General features: G+C 41.7%; 1 protein-coding gene across 14 annotated transcripts in view; it reads left to right on the top strand.

Annotated features, from left to right (window-relative positions):
• Positions 1-20,544, top strand: part of nbeaa (neurobeachin a) — a 106,281-nt gene that overhangs the window by 26,902 nt on the left and 58,835 nt on the right. For all 14 annotated transcript variants that reach the window (XM_037119902.1, XM_037119903.1, XM_037119905.1 and 11 more), the window contains exons 2-7: positions 7,905-8,136; positions 11,595-11,695; positions 14,058-14,153; positions 14,715-14,836; positions 18,217-18,343; positions 19,702-19,821. In XM_037119902.1, the coding sequence (XP_036975797.1) occupies positions 7,905-8,136; positions 11,595-11,695; positions 14,058-14,153; positions 14,715-14,836; positions 18,217-18,343; positions 19,702-19,821 (798 nt within the window). The remainder of the gene's footprint in view (positions 1-7,904; positions 8,137-11,594; positions 11,696-14,057; positions 14,154-14,714; positions 14,837-18,216; positions 18,344-19,701; positions 19,822-20,544) is intronic.

The following is a 20,544-nucleotide window of genomic DNA, read 5'->3' as shown; positions in this document are numbered from 1 at the left end:
TTGTTTTTTTTGTTTTTTAGCCAGCGCTGCCCTTGAGAGTCATCCAATATTCAACAGTCAGTCACAGTAATCAGCCGGCGTAATGGCTCGTTTGATGTGCCATCGCAGCACTGCATAATGGACTGCGGTGGGTCTGTGAGAGATCGTTTTCAGTTAAATAATCATCATTTTAATGAATGTAGCACCTTTCAGAATACCGTTGAGAAAGTGGCGGTTTAAAGGCTGAAAGTAATGAGAATGAAATCAGCAGCATATGGAATGATTGGTAAAATGAGTGTCAGTCAATAAAAGAGTATTGTTAGTGTGAAAAATAGGCCTATTATAAAGTCTCAGTGTGTGTTTCATGGTCTTTGATATGACTTTCTGGGACTCTCGAACAAAACTGAGCCATTTAGGACACTTGAAAGGTTTTAAAATGTTATGTAATTTGACAAGTTACCCTTTAAACACGTCCTTTCTTGTATGAACAAACATAGATTTTAAAGATCATGATGTCTGGATGGCTGTATTTGTAGCATGGGATCACCCCCAGGAAACTGGATGTCCGAATGAATTGCTGTACTTTTTTTCAGCCATATAGGATAAAGAAGACTGTCAGCAAACCATGCCTGCATGATATGAGGGAAATCTGCAAGGGTATTCTGTTCAGATCCTTTGGTACAAGTTGACACTGTGTTTTTTCTTATTCTTCAGGTTTCAGGCCGTCTTTTGGGCATGTTCATATTGTGTGTAATGTTTTATAGGTCAGTGCTAGGTTAAACACTGAAAATGATCAGGGTTTATTTTTTTCTATCAAATCAGATCAAATGTTATTTATATATCTCAAAATCGCAATCGCATTGCCTCAATGGGCTTTACATCTGTAAAGTGCACTGTTAGTGTGACGTTGTGCCACTTCGGTCAGGAAAATTTTGTGTTGTTGCTTTTATAACACATACCTATAACTGCGGTTGCGAGTGATTATCGCAGGAACTCCTCGGCTTCACGACTCCAGTTGTCCGACCATACTGCGCCGTGGCAGACTCAAAATGCAACCGGTAGGGGTTGCCAGAGGGCAGACGGACCAGACAAACCAGATCATAACCATAACGCAGCGGACACGTATCTGGTGTAATCTCAGGGTAACGGTTGAATGGCTTCACCTTCCTCTGTAATTATATCATGAGGTTAATATCATCCTTTGAATATCATACAGGAACACAAAATCAGTTAAAACTGTTAAGAATCCCAGCTGTGCGCTTGCATCAGTCCACCAACACGATTGGTTGATATGTTTCCCAGTTCATCAGAGAGAAAAGCTGATGTTTGGCTTTTGGGAGAAGAGGTCTCTTGAGAAAGGTCTGGCTAGACCAGTTCTCATTCTGGTATATGGGAAAAAAAAACACACAAGCTTGTTTGCATTTCTTTGACCCAATCAGAATTGTCTTGGGCAGCACTAAACCCAAGATGCAGCAGCTGTGCCCCTGCCTGCAAAGTAGAGTCAGGGGAACTGGTTTTGTACATGGGGAAGGTGGAGCCCTGTGATTAAAAATGGCTAAAACCCCACAAAAGACAGGGTAACAGCTGCTGGCTTTTTAAGGTTTGTAGTGCTGGAATAACTTGCCAGTGTCAGTGCGTAGGTTGCTGGCTTGAGGGTTGTTTGATTACCAGCAGATAGGGAAAGGAAAGGAAAGGAATAGGATAATACCACCTGAAATTTCCGCCCAATGACAGGTTTTATATTAACAATGTACATTCAGTGACGTTTTAAATAATTAAAACCTCCTGTCTTTAAAGATAAGCAGCTATATACAGTAGGTATTCTTTTGAAGGCAATGACAAATGGTCTATTTGTATTTCTGCAGAATAACAGAATGTAGAATAGACCTATTTTCTCGGCAGACATTTTGACTTGACGCAGGTGTTACTAATAACGTTAACGATGTCCCGGTTCTCCTCAAGTGTCCCAATAAGCCGTGACAGTGAGCCAGCGCGCACGGTGCCAGGCCCCTCAAACTGAGGGAGCGCAATGAAATTCAACCGTCATTAATTTTATTATACGCACCTGTGTTGCTCCGACCGTGGCGCATCAAAATGTCTTCGCAGCAAAAGGCCCAGTGCCCTTGGAGCAACTCGGGACTGTTTCTGAGCAGTGTGTGGCTGGCTGGCGAGAAAAAGGGTGAGACGGACAGAGGGATTGTTTGTTTTACCAACCTCTTATGAGAGTTGGTTTTGGCTGGTCGAGGTGCCTGCTCATATAAGCCCTTTGTGGTGTGAAGACGGATCTGGCACTGACCCCCCCCCAAAACTCCACAAGCACCCACCTCCCTCGACACAGCCAGAGTGGTGCCAAGCTGAGTGCCAGCTTCCTTCGGGCTCTGAATGAGCAGAACTGCGAAGCTGGTCCGAATTTGAAATGTGGGAAGAGGGAGGAAAGGTAACGTGTAAGTGTGCAACGACAGAGCTTATAATTCACATGAAGCATTTTTTTAAAAATGAACCACAACTTTTGCTAAAGCACAATTGGAGGGCGAAAAAGTGAGAAAGAATGGTGTCTGGCAGACAGACAGACTCTTAAACCCATAAATACTCAACAATACGAGGAGATTAGTCAACAGTGATCAGTCCGTTGGGAGATATTCTTACTTATTTCAGACTGCAACTGAAAACGTTTCAAGGTTAAACATGTCACACTATGTGCTCTGGAGCAAGAAATGACGTTTTCCCTCTGCTCACAACACACAAAAAATATTAGATTTCAATATGGTGCCGTCTTGAATCAGTTTTGTTTATTTTTCCAGTGTGAGAACAGTTCTATATACAGCAGGCAGATGCACATTCAGATGCTTCAGCACTAAACAGCATCCAGCCTCTGAATTACCTGTCAAACTGCCTGGAACATTGACGGTGGGAAAGAGGTTGTCACTTCCTTAGCAACCGCTTGACTCACCCGCGGGGTTTCTTGCGTTTTTTTTTTGTTTTTTTTTGTGTGTGTGCGTGTGTTTTTTTTTTTTTTTTCTCCTTGCGAATGGAACATGAGTGCTGCACTTGGGGAGCAATCATTGTCATAATGCTGCCAAAACAAACGTCCTCAACCGGTTGCCAGGAAGACAGTGAGGTCAGTGCTCGCATCGCCTCGGAGGACGCAGGGGGGTGGCACTGCCAAGCCCCTTTATCCTGAGGCGTGTGGCATAATGTGGGTCCCTGTTCGTGTGTGTTCTTACCGCCAGGGTTCGCGTCGGGGTAGTAAAGGCCTCTTGTGCGTCCTCACTGATGTGCTTAGTCGCCCCTTTGTGAGAACTTCCCCGGGAGGGTGTGAACTGGCATCGTGGGCGCGGGGTGGGGGTGCTGAGAGAGATCGGAGGCTACAAGTGTTTATGCAAAAAGGAGCATGTTCCCTCATAAAACGAATTAGCAGCCTTTTGTCCGTGTGCACGGCGGCGACGATGATGGTGCTTAAGTGCGCTCGAGTGTGCTCCAAGCTGCTCGTGATCAACCCTATTGCCATCGAGGCAGCGTGTTTATTTATACATCAATTAAAAGCTCTGCTCCAGCTAATAACTGTGGTAGAAATGCTCAAGCATCTCTCATTTTTACAGGAGCGGCATGAAACGGAGAGCATATATTTAATGTTGAAGAATATTTCTGTTTGTCTGACTGACTCTTCATGCCACCTGATGTCCTTCGTCCAGGCCGGCTCTCCAGGTTCTTGGCAGTGTCGTCGAGGGTTTAAGTCGCCTTTCCAGATGTTGCTTCTGGTGGAACATAGATAATAATTTTCTGGGCACTTCCTTGTTCCCCTCCTGCGCTCACCCTCCCCTTTTTCTCTCTATTGTTGGTCACGAGACCCAATTTGTTGCTGTCGTTTGCATCACCCTTCTCATCTCGCTGTGATGTTCCGCACACGGGTGGGAAGCGTGAGCGTAGAGGGATTATGCTCGCGCTGCACATGTGTAGGTATGCCCACGGGGTGCACTTGTTTTTTTTTTCTCACGTTCAAGTTGCTTCGCATGTATGAGTGAGTTCCTGCAAAGACTTTTTTTTTATGCTGTCTCCCTCTAAGCTTCCATTGCGTTTTATGCTGAGCATCTTCAAACTGGCATTTATATAGATGTTGTAGGACGCGGCGGTCCCCAGCGAGCTCTATAATTGGGAACCTCGGAGGAGAGGGGAAAATTCGATGTGGGATGAATTAATTCCTCCTCCTTTTATTCGTCGCCCTGTTCACTCGTCCTCCTCTAGTGCGTTCACAGAGCGCAATGGATCAATTCACTTCACAGAGAATAGGACGGAAGGAGAGTTAGAAAGGAGGGACTGCGAGGATGTTGTACACTTGTGTAGGAGGAGTTGTTTTTATGACAGATTCCTGAGTCTAAAACCCCGATCAACCACAAGGTGACGTACGTGAAACGAAGTAAGAAAGAGGCCACAGCATTCAAGGCCTAAACCTTAATCGTAAACGTCTCACTGGGGCTAAAGTCTGTCGATGGGCCAACATGTAATAGATGCTGGTGGTGCTAATGATCGCCACAGTTAATGCTGAAATTCTTGTCAATATTATACAAGGCCACGGCCCTCGATCTTGTCTGTTGTGGTGATCCAGCTTGCATTAGAGCTTGGGTCGGGTTTATTTATGTTTCTGTCCACATGTTGCACAATAGTTCACCAAATGTTCATAAGACTGGCAAAAGAAAATAGGAGTGAGTCTGTGATTCCATCCATTACATGAATATATTGGAGGAAGGGAAAGTGTGATAAACAGCTGGTGGTGCTAATTGACAGAGCAGTAAGCCATTGCAGAATAAATGTCTGCAGTGAGATGAGGTAATTTAAAGAGCTTGGGTAAAACCTCAAGCAGTGGAAAACCATCTCCTAAAGGATGTTGGAAATAAGGCATTATGTTTATGAGAAAGAAAAAAAAACAGCTTAAGTTTGCTACATTAGCCGCCCTAAACTACTGGTCCTACCAAATAAACCCATGATTTGCCAGAAGAATGTATTTCTCATTTGAGAACATTCCTGACCTCATTTAAACGGCATAATATGTAACATTTCTGTAGTAAAATGTCTTAAAACCAAATGTACGTATGCTGTATATTGAGCTGAGTGCTAACGTGATCCCTAATGATTCCATCAATGATCAAACCCAGCGAAATGTGTAATTTTATTCAAGTTGAAAATGCGTTTCACTTAGTCACCCGTCAGTGGCATCGTATCGCCTTCACCCCTGTAGTTGCTATAACGTCATGGGAAAAGCGGGAACGACAGCTGTTACATCAGATGGAGGCAACAAGCCAGTGATCGAGCTAGTTAACATGGACTAATATCCTGAATAAAAGACAAGACAGCAACTCGCATGATCCCGCGCTACTTTCATTACTGTTCTGATTGAGAGACCCCTGATGTTAGAAGTAACATACCATATTTTCAATTTTCTAAAATACTTGTAGTACCTTGAATCAATACAGTTGTGTCAGTTTTCATATCCATATATGTATATAATAGTCCAGACCCTTTTATATAAATATTGAGACAATCTTGTGAGGATGATTGTTGATGCTTTTACAAAATATTACCACAATGAGGTTTTTGATAAATTACATAACAAAATGTGGATATAATTACTAAGTGGGTCAAGGCAACTTAGAACAAGTAGAACAATTACATCACTTTGCTGTAATGCAGCCTCAAAGACCAAGAAAAGACAACACTTATGATGACACTCATGATAATGATATGATATTAAATACTGGGCAGATGAGGACAGTATCATCAGTACAATTGTAAAATTGATATGTGCTCAATATTCTCCACTTAAGGTAATTATTATTATTATTGTTATTATTATTATTATTGTCATTATTATTATTATTATTATTATTATTATTATTATTATTATTATTATTATTATTATCATATCAACTTTTTTGTGAGTTTTCAACCCCATCCCAGTTTGCTCATTTGTCACTGTTTGAGCCAGCAATATATTCCACTATTATGCAGTAGATTAAAAAAAAAAACTTCTCACACATGGAAAAACAATAAACTGAAACAATTAATTATGTTTTGTGTTTTTTTTTTATTTATTTTTTTTAATTAAGACTTGTAAACTGCAGTAGTGTACAGTGGAAACAAGGCACCATCATCTCACTGAGATGTGATAGTGTACAGGCAATAATACTGAATTATTTTCCAAGTAAGAATGATTTCTTTGTTTAAATTTAACCATGTGCAGAATGGATTATGGAGAAAAGCCGTATGCAGATTCATTTTTCAGTTTTGACTGATTCCACATAGGTCACAGGGCTGGGTGACATGGTTAAAAAAAATGTATCACAATGAAATGTTTAATTTCTGTTGATGGTGACTAGATAGTGATGCTTTTGACATATTTATATTCTAGACTGGATTTGAACCACTTTATTTTAACTTTAACCTCCTGTCCTAGCGGTAGGTTGTTTCCTGAGATGTAGCAGGTGTAGGTTGTGACCGTGTCGAGTGAAAGATGTGAAGCAGGAGGGTGGAAACAGCTAATGGGCTGAAATAATTTAGTTGTATATCCAGTCTCAGTTAGAATGGTTTTCCCTGCAGTTTCAACACAATGCTGTTCTGACATCAGCCAGACCAGGAAAAAAATGTCACTCGTAGCACCCTCCATTATCAAGAGATATGATGAGCAGTTCATGAGCCAGGCTGCATTTGTTATGCGCTTTCATAGCAGCTCGAATATTGAAGTGAAACAACTGATTTTTTTCTTTTGAACAAAGTGTCATATATATATCCCTATCCTTTTATCGCCCAGGCTAACCTGAGCCTGTCATTCACCTCTCTTATAGCGATGTGCGACACTCACTGTGCTCAAGGCGTACATTCATTCCTTTCTCTCTGCCTGTGTGGAGACCACAGTCGCAGCCATGTTAATCCGTTTTCTGCGTTTTCATTTCGTGTCTTCAGTCTCTCATCTGCTACCTTCTCAAAACTTATCGCAGGTTTGTGTTCCAATCGGATTTAATAACCTCCATGGTGTTCTCTTAGCTTGTTGGTTGCCATGGCGACCATTTCCTGGATAGTGTAGTATGCTGAGGCTGAACTGCGTGGGGTATGCTTGTGTTCATGTGGTGCGTGAGTGAATGTGCGAGTGTGTGTGTGTGTGTGTGTGTGTGTGTGTGTGTGTGTGTGTGTGTGTGTGTGTGTGTGTGTGTGTGTGCATGTGAGTCATAGCGATATGAAGCCTGCACTATCGCAAGTAATAATAGTGCACCAGCCATTAAGAGACAGAACATTTGCGCTCGATTTTACAAAGTATGGTGTCCTCTGACTAATGCTATCTGAGAGGACATGGACTAAAAATGTGTGTTAATCAGTGTCATCTGTGTGAGTTGTGTGTGTGTGTCTGAGACAGTAGAGGGGGCCATTTTTATGCCTGCTGTATTTTGAGAGTGATTGTAGTGCAAAGAGGAGAGTGCTGCGCTCTTCACATTACAGAGACAGCAGAGGAAGAGACAGCACTGTGTGTGTGTGTATGTGTGTGTGTGTGTGTGTGTGTGTGTGTGTGTGTGTGTGTGTGTGTGTGTGTGTGTGTGTGTGTGTGCACAGATGAAGGATGTTTATTTGTTGCAGTATGTGTGGCCCCCGGCAGAAGAAATGCCTCCCTAACCACAATCAGCATCCATCAGAAGCCAGGCTTACCTCTCCTACAGACAAAAGGTTAAATGGTTCACTAAATCATTCTCTCTTTTTCTTCTCTCTCTCTCCTCACACTGGCTTCATCACCTCCTCCCCCTTGTCCTCTCCCTCCACATCCTAACACTTTCACTTCCTGCCCTGTCCTGCCTCCCAAACTGTGCCTCCCCCTCCCCTTCCTGTCTTCCTCCCACTTCTCCTCCTCCTCCTTCTCCTCCACCCTCTCCCTTACCCTCCTCCAGCTGGTGGGCGGCGAGTTTGACCTGGAGATGAACTTCATCATCCAGGAGGCGGAGAGCATTGGCTGCATGGTGGAGCTGCTGTCCCACTGCGAGGTGACGTGCCAGGCAGAGATCTGGAGCATGTTCACCGCCATCCTCCGCAAGAGCGTGCGAAACCTGCAGACCAGCACCGAGGTCGGCCTCATCCAGCAGGTGCTGCTCAAGATGAGCACTGTGGACGACATGATTGCAGGTAACTGTGTGAATGAGCGTATAGGCAAGATGTTGGACAATTTGAAAGAAACATAGAAAGAAGCGCGTCAGACCTGAGAAAAACATGCTTCTTGAGAGATCTGATCACAAGTGGACAGCTATAGGTACAGGTGTGAATACCCCATGATGCATTGAGGACAACTAGGAGCTACAACAACAGGCAGAACGGACTACACATCATCTGATTTACATGTGGTTCGTTGTAATGTAAATCACCTGTTTGGGCCTCCTTAAATTGCCAATGTTAGCTGCAAAGTTTTTGAGCACACTGTTTTAACAAAGCATTAAACCAGTAACCACAATATCCCCAGATGCCCGCAGAAAGCAAGTGGTTTTGAGAATTGTTGAGTGAGGAGAAACTTCAACTTTGTGAAACGGCTACAGAATATTTTAAATCATTCATAACTTAAACATTGTTTCTTTCCTTGTAAAAAGGTTGCAGTTTGTTGAGGCACCTCTGTACTAGCCTGCCGGCTTCTCTTCTCTGTCTTACCTCCCAACTTCAGCAGCTCTGTGAACACACAGGTTTAAATGGTTTAACCATTAACCGTACATTTAAGACATTTTAATAACGGTTAACATTTAAAATTTTACAAATATAATAAATAGTCACCAGCATAGGCTAATTCTCTGACGCCTGTGGAGAAAGTCCAGAGAGTTGTTGAGTTATGAGAAACTTTAGAACATTAAAAAAAAAAAAAAAAAACTGTCAAGACACATTTTTCACAATTTGGGCCTTCTTGTTAATTCAGCAAATGTTACACAAGAAAAAAAGAAGTGTGAAAAGCATCTCATCCGTCTGTCTCAGTGCTGCATATGTTTATATAGATTTGTAAAATGTGGTCCAATCGCTTGAGGTGGATACTGAGACGCATGTTATTGCTAAACATTAACTGAGGGACCTAGGGATGCCCACTTGTGATTGGATCCCTCAGGATGGATGTTAATACCAGGTCTGAATTCCCTAATTTTTACACTCACACCAGCACTGTGACATCCCCAGCATACTGTCTCATATAATGCTTTTATGGTGTTAAGTGAGCACAAAGTTGTGTGTGGCAATTAAGCTTTTCCTGCGTGCTTGGCCTAGGTAGTGATTTTCTCACAAGTGCCTTTCAGAATCGCACAAAGAGCTCCTGTATTCAACAGTGGGTTGGATGTGTAGGTGGGAAAACAATTGGGATACCATAGAAAGGAAAGAGTCAGTGAAGCCACATGCCACGTTGCAAACACTGCATGTCTTTCCACTGCAAAGCTGCTTTTGTCTGTTTCAGTGGTTCATTTCTGACATTGAGCTCTATTGTAGCTGACAATATATTCTTTGTTTCAGACTTATCTGTCCTTGTGATTAAATAAAAGCTTTTATGTTGCATTTTTTTCCTCAAAGCTCAGAGCCAACAATTGAGTATTTCCCCAACCACAGAAGTCATGTGTGTATGTATATTTGCCCTGCAGCCAGACATTCGTAACAACAGCAGGAGCGGAGTAGTGACCTCAGTGTGTTTCTGTGTGTGCTGCGGTTTGGATTGCAAAACAACACACACAAAGCCGTCTCTTTTCATGATCAGATTGACCTTGACTTCCCTTTAATGATGCCTCAGGGTGGGTGTCCTGTCCTTCCCTCCCCCCAGTGTCCTCTCTGCCCTACCCGCCGCCGCAGGATAATGTGCTTTATAACTTCTATGACTTATTACCGCTCACCACAGCAGAGTACATGCTGCTTAAATCAATTTAATGCCAATTCTCGCAGACTCCCTTTCATAACCACTATTCTAACACTTTTTACAAACTATTTAAAATGACCTACATGGATTGATCGTACCAAAAACAGAGCTTAGGGGTTTTGAATCTAGGACATTGTGTATTTTCCTCTCATACCGAGCACCTCGGTGAGCTAGCCTCCTGCTTTATTCCCTATCGCTTGGCTCTGGCTAATGAAATATTGTGGAAAGTCTCTATTCATATCTGGCAGGCCTAATGGGAAAGAAGAGCCTTTGTAAGCAGATTGCCTCACTCTGAGAGGGCCTGCGCTGTACCCCTGCCATATCCTCACTGATCTGTCGTGGCTGTGTGATGTGAAAGTCAATGAGGCAGGAAGGTCATTTTGACTACACAAATGTCTTTAAACACAACATACTCTTAATTAAGTGCTAATATATTCAGAGAGAAATATTTTGAAGACTTGTTTATGTCAATTTTATGAGAAACGAGTTCCTTCGCAGCATTGGTGAGGTCGTTGAGAGATTGTTATTGCTTGTTTAAATGTGTGTGAATTAAATGAACAGTTTGAGATTTGTAGAAATCATATGGCTGTCATGATGTGAGACTATTTGAGTATATGATTTTAATATCCTTAAATAGTGCCATGTCAGAAAAGTGATCTCTGAACTTACAAGACCGTTAAACCTGTTCTAATAGTTGCCGTTACCAACCTCGTCATTTTATCCGCATAAATCTCACTGTGTTAAAGCAACATTAAGTAGAAATCTATCTATCTATCTATCATGTAATCATCTAAATCAGCATGTTTTAATGCAATATGGTGCCCCCCACAGTGTCTGAGACAGAGACACCATTCACCCCATTACATGAAACTGTACCAATAAAAAGGTTGTGAAGCTGTTATTTTAAGGTAAAAAAGTTACATATTGTTGCTTTAGTATTTTGTAAAAGGACCAATGGTCATTCCTACAATATTATCGCGATAACAAAATCAAGGCAGTAGGTAAAAATATTGTGATTATATGATCTTTTCGCCCAGTCAAGCTTTTGAGATTTCAAAACTTTATGATAGGATGCAATAAAGCCCAAAAATACTGTATTAAGGCAATAAGAGCAATAAGAGTAGAAGCCAGGGGAAACAGTCATTGGTCTACCCAAGACATTTTTATTTTTAGTGTTTTTGTACAAGGTGCTGGCAGGCTAAGCTAAGCTAAGCTAATTGCCCACTAGTGAAGCTTTATATCTAGCAGACCGACATGAGAGGGGGTATATGTATTTTGGAGTTTATTGAACAAAGTGTATAATAATTAATCATTACTGATTAACATTCCTTATATACATGATGCATTAGCATGTCACTGCAAATTAGCTAATTAGGGAAAGGATTACACAGCTCTTTGTTTAGCTATTAGCTTTGAGTACCTCAAACTTTCTCAGCCTGTTTGGCATCATATTACTTTGCATATGACTTTGTTATCTACACATTCATTATATGAATCAATGCTGTGCGCAGCAAACTCCCCTGAGTTTCAAGATTTTGTAAACAGTGCAGTAGCTTTGAGGACTTGAACGCAACACACTTGAATCTCTGTCTTGCGACCTCACCATATCTTATCAGAGAAGTGTCAGCAGAGGACCTTTCAAACGCCGACTCACCGACACCAACACAAACGCTTGGTCGCTTGCGCTCACTTTCTTTCTCACTTGTTCCCTCAGACCTCCTAGTGGACATGCTGGGGGTCATGGCCAGTTACAGCATCACCGTCAAGGAGCTGAAGCTGCTCTTCAGTATGCTGAGGGGAGACAACGGCATCTGGGTGAGCAAAAATGGAGTTGAACAGAGTTTTGAGTTGTGCTTGTGCATCAGTGGGCGTTGTTATTGTTATGATCGCAGTGAGGTTTTTGCTAAGCAGACACATCTGTCAGTGCCTTGCAGGTTGTAAACAACAAAGATGAACACAAATGATTAAATTGTCATGTGTATGCGTATTCTTATGTAAAGAATGCTTATTTTATCTCACATTGACTAATATCTCACCAGAGCTGGGTTTAATGATTGGATTCAGTAAATATTTTGATTTACGATGCTATTGTTCACAGTTGTTGACTAAGAGGAAACATTTTACTTCAGATTAATTAGGATAGTGTCTAAATGTATGATTATTCTGTCATTATATCTGTCCATATGTTATATAAGTCTTGTTCTTGTCTTCAAAATCAAAAGAGACTTGAAAAGCTTAGCTTTTTCTGATATGCTATTACTCTACAATTAATAGCCTGAGAGGCTAAATTTATTTTGCACCGGATTAATTATACAGCACGAGTTTGTTTATGTGTCATTACTCTGGATGTCACTTAATGGGATGGTTGTGCTAATAGACCAGAATAACAGAGGATGTCTGTGTGTGTGTGTGTGTATGTGTGTGTGTGTGTTGTATCTATGTTTTAATTGATTTGTGCGTGTAAGTCAAGACAAGGGCAATTTAGCTTATGTTAAGCGTTTTTTTCTCTCCCGTAATCAACGTTATTAATTCAAAAAGGTTTGACTCGCTGTGTTTTTTTTTGTAATAGAACCACGGCAATAAAAAAAAAATAAAAAAAACAGCAACAGCCTAATCAGCTGTGAAGGTGAAACTCTCATTTAAAGACTGTAGATTAGGCATTGTTTTTCTTCAGGTGAATCCCTTTCAGCAACACCGTGCTATACACTCACGATCTGTCCACGTTATGGATTGAGAGATTTTGTTGCAGAACGTAATGAAAACACTCAGGATAAGTTGCAGATTTCAGATTTATCTGGGCGATTATCAAGCAGGATCGCCATGAAAACCTGTCTAATTATATAATACAGATTTCTATATAGGGTTGCGGTAACACACCGGTTTCAAGGTATACCACGGTAAGAAAATTTATGGTTATTATAGCGTGCAATACTGAATTCTACTGTATTAGCGGTTTTAAAGTACATGTATTTCAAGTTTGCCAGGACATAAAAATGACAATAAACTGTAAAAATCCTTCTTTGTTCCACTGTATGATATCAAACTTTGTCTACCTTTCTTTTGAACAACCAGCCTAGAAACTTTTCTTTTCACAGCAAACTGTGATAAACTTTTGTTGAGGTTATTGTCAGTGTGTGTGGGCAGACAGATTTTGATAAATATGATTTCTCCTTCTCTAAATCATCGGCACAATCCTGCTCTTACTGACTGCTTCAGGCTTTCAAAACAAAAACTGAATTTTGCCCTGTTTATTTGTTGAATTTTGCCAGTTCTGTTAAGAAACGAGGGGAGAAATACTCCATGCAGTTGCTAATTCATGCTTACTTTTAGAGCTTCGATGCCAAGTTCACTGTTGGTACTTGTTAATGAGATTAATTCAGAGTCGACAGTCGGGAATGCTTAGTACAAATTTCACTTACAGTGCCACTTGCTGTCATCATCTTAACTGCTCCCTGTAGTTTGCTGATTGGCCCAGCTTCCCATCACTCAGACTGAATGCTTTAAAAACCGAACTCTGGACTTTTTTAGGGTGGTTTTGTGAGGCTAAACCTTCCCTGCTTACTGTAACGCTAGAGATGACTGCGTGTGATACCTTGGCAGCTGCTGGCAGCTACTCGCTGTGTCAGTACGCCCTTTTTCCTTCTCGTCAATCTCCCCTCTACTCAGGCTCTGGGACAACTGCCATTAACAACCCATGGTCACTGATCAGTGGTCCACAGCGAGGCCTTCATCCATCCCTTCAGCCCCATCTCTGAACCTCCTCTGTCCAATAACCATCACCACCTCATCCACCTTTCCCCTATTTGCCTGTCTTTTCCAATTCCTCCCCCCCACCAGCAGCCCTCTCCAGAGACAGATCGATTAAGGGTTGCCATGGTATTGATGAGGTGTTGTCGGGGGAGGGCGGAGGTTGATTGAAGAGTTATCGATCCAGTGGGGTAGAGATGTGATGTCACACCATGGTTTTTTTTTTTTGATAGAGACTCTCCCCTGTGACTCTGATTATCTGCATCTGTCAAATAATAATGATCACTCTCTCCTTTCCTTTCCTCGCCTTTCCTTTCCTTTCCTTTCCTTTCCTTTCCTTTCCATTCCTTTCCTTTCCTTTCCTTTCCTTTCCTTTCCTCTCCTCTCCTCTCCTCTCCTCTCCTCTCCTCTCCTCTCCTCTCCTCTCCAGCCGAGACATGCTATCAAGCTCTTGTCGGTGTTGAACCAGATGCCTCAGAGACATGGTCCTGATACTTTCTTCAACTTTCCAGGACGCAGTGCAGCGGTGAGACACGCACACACACCTGAGCTTCATTGTCAGCAAATTAGCCTCATGTATTCTCTGCACAATTGCTAAAGAGCCAGCACATCTCAGCGGAGACATATTTTGTAGGTTCATCATTTTTAGTTTCAGTTATTCAGGTTTAGATGCACTAATGCTAAACAGTGCTCAACAATGCTCCTGTTTCTTTAAGTCCCCCCAACAACCAGTCTGCTCTGATTGGTCAGCTCACACACGTCTGACCCGATGACACCGCTCACAACCACAGAGCAGCCAAAGCAGTTGATTATGCAAATGTGTGACATGGTGATGTAGTGTGATGTCACAAAGTCACCTAACTAGGCAGGATAGCTGACGAGGCGCTTCAGGAGCAGTGTTTTCCGTGGGAAAGATGAGCATCTGTTCGTGCAGACTTTTGATCTTTTTAACTTTCAAGACTTCTTTTTTTACTTCTCTCCGTCATTGCACAGAGATTAGCGTCAAAAAGGAAGTTATGACTGAGAGACATATTGACTCCTATAAACACTGACAATAGATGATCTGATGTGTTTGTCCTCCCAACAGGCCATAGCGTTGCCGCCAATTGCCAAATGGCCTTACCAGAACGGATTCACTATCAACACGTGGTTCAGACAGGATCCACTCAACAACATCAATGTGGATAAAGACAAACCGTACCTTTATTGGTAAGTAGGACGTCTTTTATCTGGTGTGTTACATAATTCGAATTTATTCTTTGTAATGGGATTCTGGGACTGAAAACACCATCACATCATAAAACCTGAAAGTGCTCTTTTTTTTAAATCCACTGTTCAACACTTAAGCACTCTCAGGATATTGGTCATGAATCTTTCATTTCTTCACCCATTCCGTTGGCCCCAATGACATATATCATCGATATTTTTGTGCCGGAGCAGTTACAGAAGATTTTTCAAAGAAGAAAAGGAATCAAGAACATCACTGGCAATCCGATTTTTGTGTCAGTCCTTCAAGTTCGCAGTGAAATGGTTTCTTTATAGACTCATACAGAGAAGAAGAGAGATGCAGAAATACCACCTTCCCTACCATGACAGGAGGCCTTAACACAGCACGTTTTTTTTTTATTTTTTTTTTTTACTGTTTATTGTACAAAGTGAGACTGACTGTCTCTCTTGCTTTTCCTCTACTGTTGATGTGAGCAAAGAAAAGCACACAGCTGAATAGAGCAGGTTCATGCTTGTTCCTTCTGCATGTCAAAAGGCATTTTGGTTCAAGAAAGAAGGAACTGACTGAAGTGAACATGAATGCTGCGAGTTGAAGGAGAGTGCACTGTGCTTAATGAGAAAGTATGAGAAAACACTCAATAGAATAAATAGGCTTTTGCTCATGCCCGATAATATCCCACATAAGCTTTCAGCACAGTGCGAGCTAAAATATCAGATTCTTACATGCAGGTAATTTTACAGCGGAATTCTAAGGTTGTAACAGTCAAAGGTTTTGTTATTCAGGTGTTGGTTCAAAGGTTTATATTGATAAGATTTTGATGCAGACGGTCTTTTTTTTAAAATAAGATATTATGTCTGCAGAGCTTGTAGAAAGCACTATTACAATTCTGAATCAATGAGTTCACAAAAATTGAATTGATATCATGTATCATATAAACTTAGGTAAAGTTACAAATGTATTGTTTGACAAGGCTCTAACCTGAATGTGCACCATTTGTGTTTGATAAATGACTTAAGGTTTCATTGAGTAAGATATGACCAGAAACTGAGTTTTAAGACAGTCAAAAAATGAACTAAAAGTATCAACAGAATGTGAAGAAAGAACATTGTTGACTTTATGTGAAAGACGTCTACGTCTGTGGCAGAGATATCTACTGAAATAAGCACTCTGACCAGCTAGCCCTGGCCCATCCAGTCTCGTAATACCACTTTGTACCTCAAGAGGCAACAGTCTGATGTTTCTCATATCACTAAAGCCCCTTTGAATTGAATTGAACGCTGTAGCACAGTTTGAGCTAAAAGAGGCTAGTTAGCTACATTTCACAAGCTGAAAAATAAAAAAGAAACAAAATATGTCTTGCTGTGTCCTTCCACTGACAACCACCCACTCTGTTGTGATTCTCCTTGGGAATGTTTTGGTGTTCAGCGAGTTTCGATCAGGCAAAGGTCTGCCTGCCGCTGACACAGATGTGATCACATGCGGTAGCTGAGTGCAGCTTGTTAAAGGTAACACTTCAGCCTCTCTGAGTTTAAGAATTTCTGAACCAATCCCCTCTTTTTCTGCAACTTCCTTCTGAGCAATAGATTTAGCATTACTTCAATTCAGAATTCACTGAGAGTTCCTGTGCTGAGTCACACCAGATGATAAACATTTAGCTCATTAGACTGAATGACAGGGACAGGAAGTTAATAGATAAACCGATAATGAATTAGAACATAACTTTAAATGTCAAGGCACGCCATTATGAGTGTGCTGCTGGGCGGATTCTGTCACCCATCAGCGTGCAGCTTTGGACCTCGCTGGCCTCGACGTCAGTGTTGTAAGTGCACGCCGTTAGCCACCATGAAGCTTCATTAGCTTTGACCTTTTATTTAATTGAACTCTTTTACTCCGCTGCTCGGCTTCTTCCCCTCACCTTTTCACTCTGAACAGGAAGGTTTTGCTGAAGAATCAGCAAGCTAGTCTCTCTACAGGAGAGATGAGATACATTTGTATATCTCCAGATACCGTCGCAGAGATAAGTGTCAGGATGTAATCCTGTTTCCGTAGTAACCGTTTGTCAGGTTGTCATGGTAAATAAGGAGAGAGAGGGAGGGAGGGAGCCATTCCCCTCCTCTGGCCCAGGTCTTATCATCCTCCCCCAGATGCAGCTGCAACTCCAGTCGCCTGTCTGATACAGGCCTCCGCAGCTGTAGGAAGGCAGCGATAACACGCCACACGCTCTCCTCAGGTGTACCAGGGATTCACTTGAGAGGGATTTATGTCTGCTTTCTGGCTCGGCTATGTGTGTGATCCTCACAGGCCTATTTTAGATGTGAACTGTGTCTTGTTGTTTTGTGAGGATTCTTAGCAGTGAGACTGGGCTTTACGTGGAGGTTATGAGTGCAGGAAAATAAGCATTATGGGAGAAAATGAAGGGGAAAGGGATTAGTAGTGATTTTGCACAAACCTGTGTTCTGGGACCCCTGGTGCTGCTGCTGTGAAGAAAATACTGCTCACACTCCTGAAAATACTGATTTTGTAACCGAAATAGGCTTTAATAATCTTATGTGTGAATGTACAGAAGCCCTGAGGGTCAAGTGAAGAAGTGGGGTTTTTTTTTCTAGGTAAACCATTTTCCAAGTCTGATCTAAATCTTTTTCTTTCCTGTGTTTATGACTTGAGAACTGCTGGGAAATTTTAATTGCAATTTTCGTAAGGATGGATATTACGCAGTTCCTTTGTATTTTTCCATCTGTGAAAACATGCAATTTTTTTCCTTATGTGTCACCAAATGGGGGGAAAAACAATTAAGGAGAATTTTTTTTTTTTTTTTTTTTTTTTTTTAGGGAACTAAAGGAAAAAAAAAAAACACATCTTACACATGCAAAACAAAACTATTCTCTGGTCTTTTTCCTCCTGATCTTTTTCTTAACTCACAAAAAAAGTGATTTGGTTTTAAAACATGAAAAAAGATAATTAAGGAACTTCACTCGCCCCTCAGGGTTTCCGCAGTACAATGCTGAGCTTTTTGTACAATTTTGATACGTATGTAGATGACCTTTTGCAGTTACAGCAGTAGCTTGCAGAGACCAAAGAACAACCCAGACAACATGGTTGGAATGACATTTATTTGACAAATGTTTGCTTTTTTTGTAATGTCATTTGAAAAATGTAACATCTAATCTAATGTTACTCCATGTTGAACATTTCATTCAAGTATACAGAAACTGATGCCATAGTAGTGTCTCGTGAGCATGTAATGCTCAACAGAAACAGAAACTTTTTAATTTTAATTAATTTGTTTTGCCTTAGGTGTGCTGTAGATTTTTGACTTGATAACAAACTGAAATGAGTGTCACTCTGTCTGATTGTCCTGCAGTTTTCGCACCAGTAAAGGAATCGGTTACTCCGCACACTTTGTGGGAAACTGTCTCATTGTGACATCGTTGAAGTCAAAAGGCAAAGGATTTCAGCACTGTGTGAAATATGATTTCCAACCGCGCAAGGTAAGAAAACACACACACACACACGCAAATTAATGAATTTAAGTGTGTGCAGAGTTTGGTACTCCAGTGCCACTTGTTAGATGAGAGAGGCACCAGGAGTGTGTCGCCGCTCTCATCGTATCTACCCTCGCACTCACTGGGAGTGTTGATGAGGACAGATAAGGTCTGTCAATTAAGACCTACACTGCCCCTTTACCACATTGTCAGCATTCTGCTATTGTCCTGCGCACAAACACACACGCACACCTTCGCGTGCACACATAAACACACACGCATTCGCTTGATGAGATGGCCTTCCACATTTTTTTGCTGACCCAGCTGAATCCATGCGCTGCCTAACAAAGTTCCCGGTGGTTCCATTTGATCAATTTATAAGTCACCACATCTCACAGCATTCTGTCCACTGTGTGCATGTGTTAATGTGTGTGTGTGTGTGCGTGTGTGTGCTTGCATGTACATGTGGTATTGTCCACTCCCCAGCAGCTATGCATACACCAGCAAAAAAAAACATTCTAGCTTCCTCCCCTCCCCCGCTGTCTTCCCTCCAGGGACCCTGTGTTCACTGTCACCATGGAAGATGCTTTCTAATCAACTCACACACACACACATGCACACTCTATTAATGGTATACAAAGGTGGGAAAAGCCTCAATCACAGTTCTGGCGAATGAGGTTGTAATCTTCTATGTTCGCCGACCCTTGTCTAGAGAGCTAATGCTGTTAGAAGGAGTCATCTCAGTTGGACAAAACAGGACAAAAACATAATCTTTGTTGCTTGCTTTTTATGATTATTTACAGGAATAATAACAGGTTGCCAACTAGATTTTGAATATTTACCCCCTCAACTGCCATTCCCACCATCCCCTCCTCCTTTTAGACAAAAAAACCTTGACACAAATATGTATTAATTGGTCGTGAAAAGAAAAAATGCGAATTAGTTACTGCGCAGCAGGAGGCTTGTATTGAAAGATTAAGTACAAAGACGCAAAAAAACACGTTCCGCTCACCTCAGGGTTCAACGAATCTTAATCAAAGTCAGTGTAATAAATCTGGCCACCCACGGCGTGATGTAAAAAAGATGATATGCAAAAACATCATTAATAGAATAGATACCGTAGGGGAGGCAATAAGTGTTGACACCTTTCAAACACAGGGGGAATTCAAAGTGCTCGCAGAAGGTAAAGCAAATAATCAAAAGAAAAAAAATCAATTAAAATACAGCTCTGTTTACTTTGAAACTGTAACACATGCCTCAATCAACAGAAAACACAACACAAACTGTAAAATCTGCTCTCTTTCTTCAGTTTGGTGTACTGCTGCACATGGGTTTGTTTTGATTTGTCTCCTCGTCTCTTTCAGTGGTACATGATCAGCATCGTCCACATCTACAACCGCTGGAGGAACTCTGAGATCCGCTGCTACGTCAACGGTCAGCTGGTGTCCTACGGCGACATGGCCTGGCACGTCAACACCAACGATGTAAGAGCACCGAGACGGACCTTTATGAGGAACGATTGCGTTAAAAGTTTCAGAAAAACACACTCAGGTTGATCAAGAAGCTGCGATAGTATGAGAAAGTATGAGTCGACTGCGTCTTTACTCTTGATATAAAAATGTTTGGTTGCTACCGGAAGTGTTTGCCCCAGCCTGAGAAGTCCAGGATGGGTCTGGCTCTGCTTACCATTCCCACCTGTTGTGATATTGGCAAACATTTGAGGTTTGCCCTCTGCATTCATCAGCTGGAGCAGAGATGCCCTTGGGCCCTGTTCCAGCACAGCTCACCCAAACTCCAACTTCCAACTTTTCCATTTAGCAGGGGACAGGTAGACTGACCTCTCAGTGGCAACACTGCACTTGCTCACTTTTTGGCTCTTGACATCGCTGCAATTACAAGGGGCTGGTGTTATTCTCTGTAAGAAGTACCTTGGCCTTAAATGTATGATAGTTCACTCGGCTCACCGAAACACTCGTGAGAAAAGAAGTATACAGTAAAAGAGCGAAAGAACAGGTTTGAAAATGTGCCAATGCAGTCAGGGTTTGTTTTGTCCCGAAGGCTGAAAGATAAAACTTATTTCATCACTTTGAAGAAGCAGAAGAGTTAGGATCTCAGAGTGATAAAGTGTATCAGAGGGATGGAGCAGATGAAAGGCGGGTGGACAGGAAGAATGTAATAGCAGGTGATGGCAAAAGTTGTAACGGATC

The sequence above is a fragment of the Acanthopagrus latus genome, chromosome 13 (genome assembly GCF_904848185.1).
Source record: "Acanthopagrus latus isolate v.2019 chromosome 13, fAcaLat1.1, whole genome shotgun sequence".
Lineage (NCBI taxonomy): Eukaryota > Metazoa > Chordata > Actinopteri > Spariformes > Sparidae > Acanthopagrus > Acanthopagrus latus.
The sequence above is the reverse complement of the archived record's forward strand: the minus strand, read 5'-3'. Positions and strand labels throughout refer to the sequence as shown.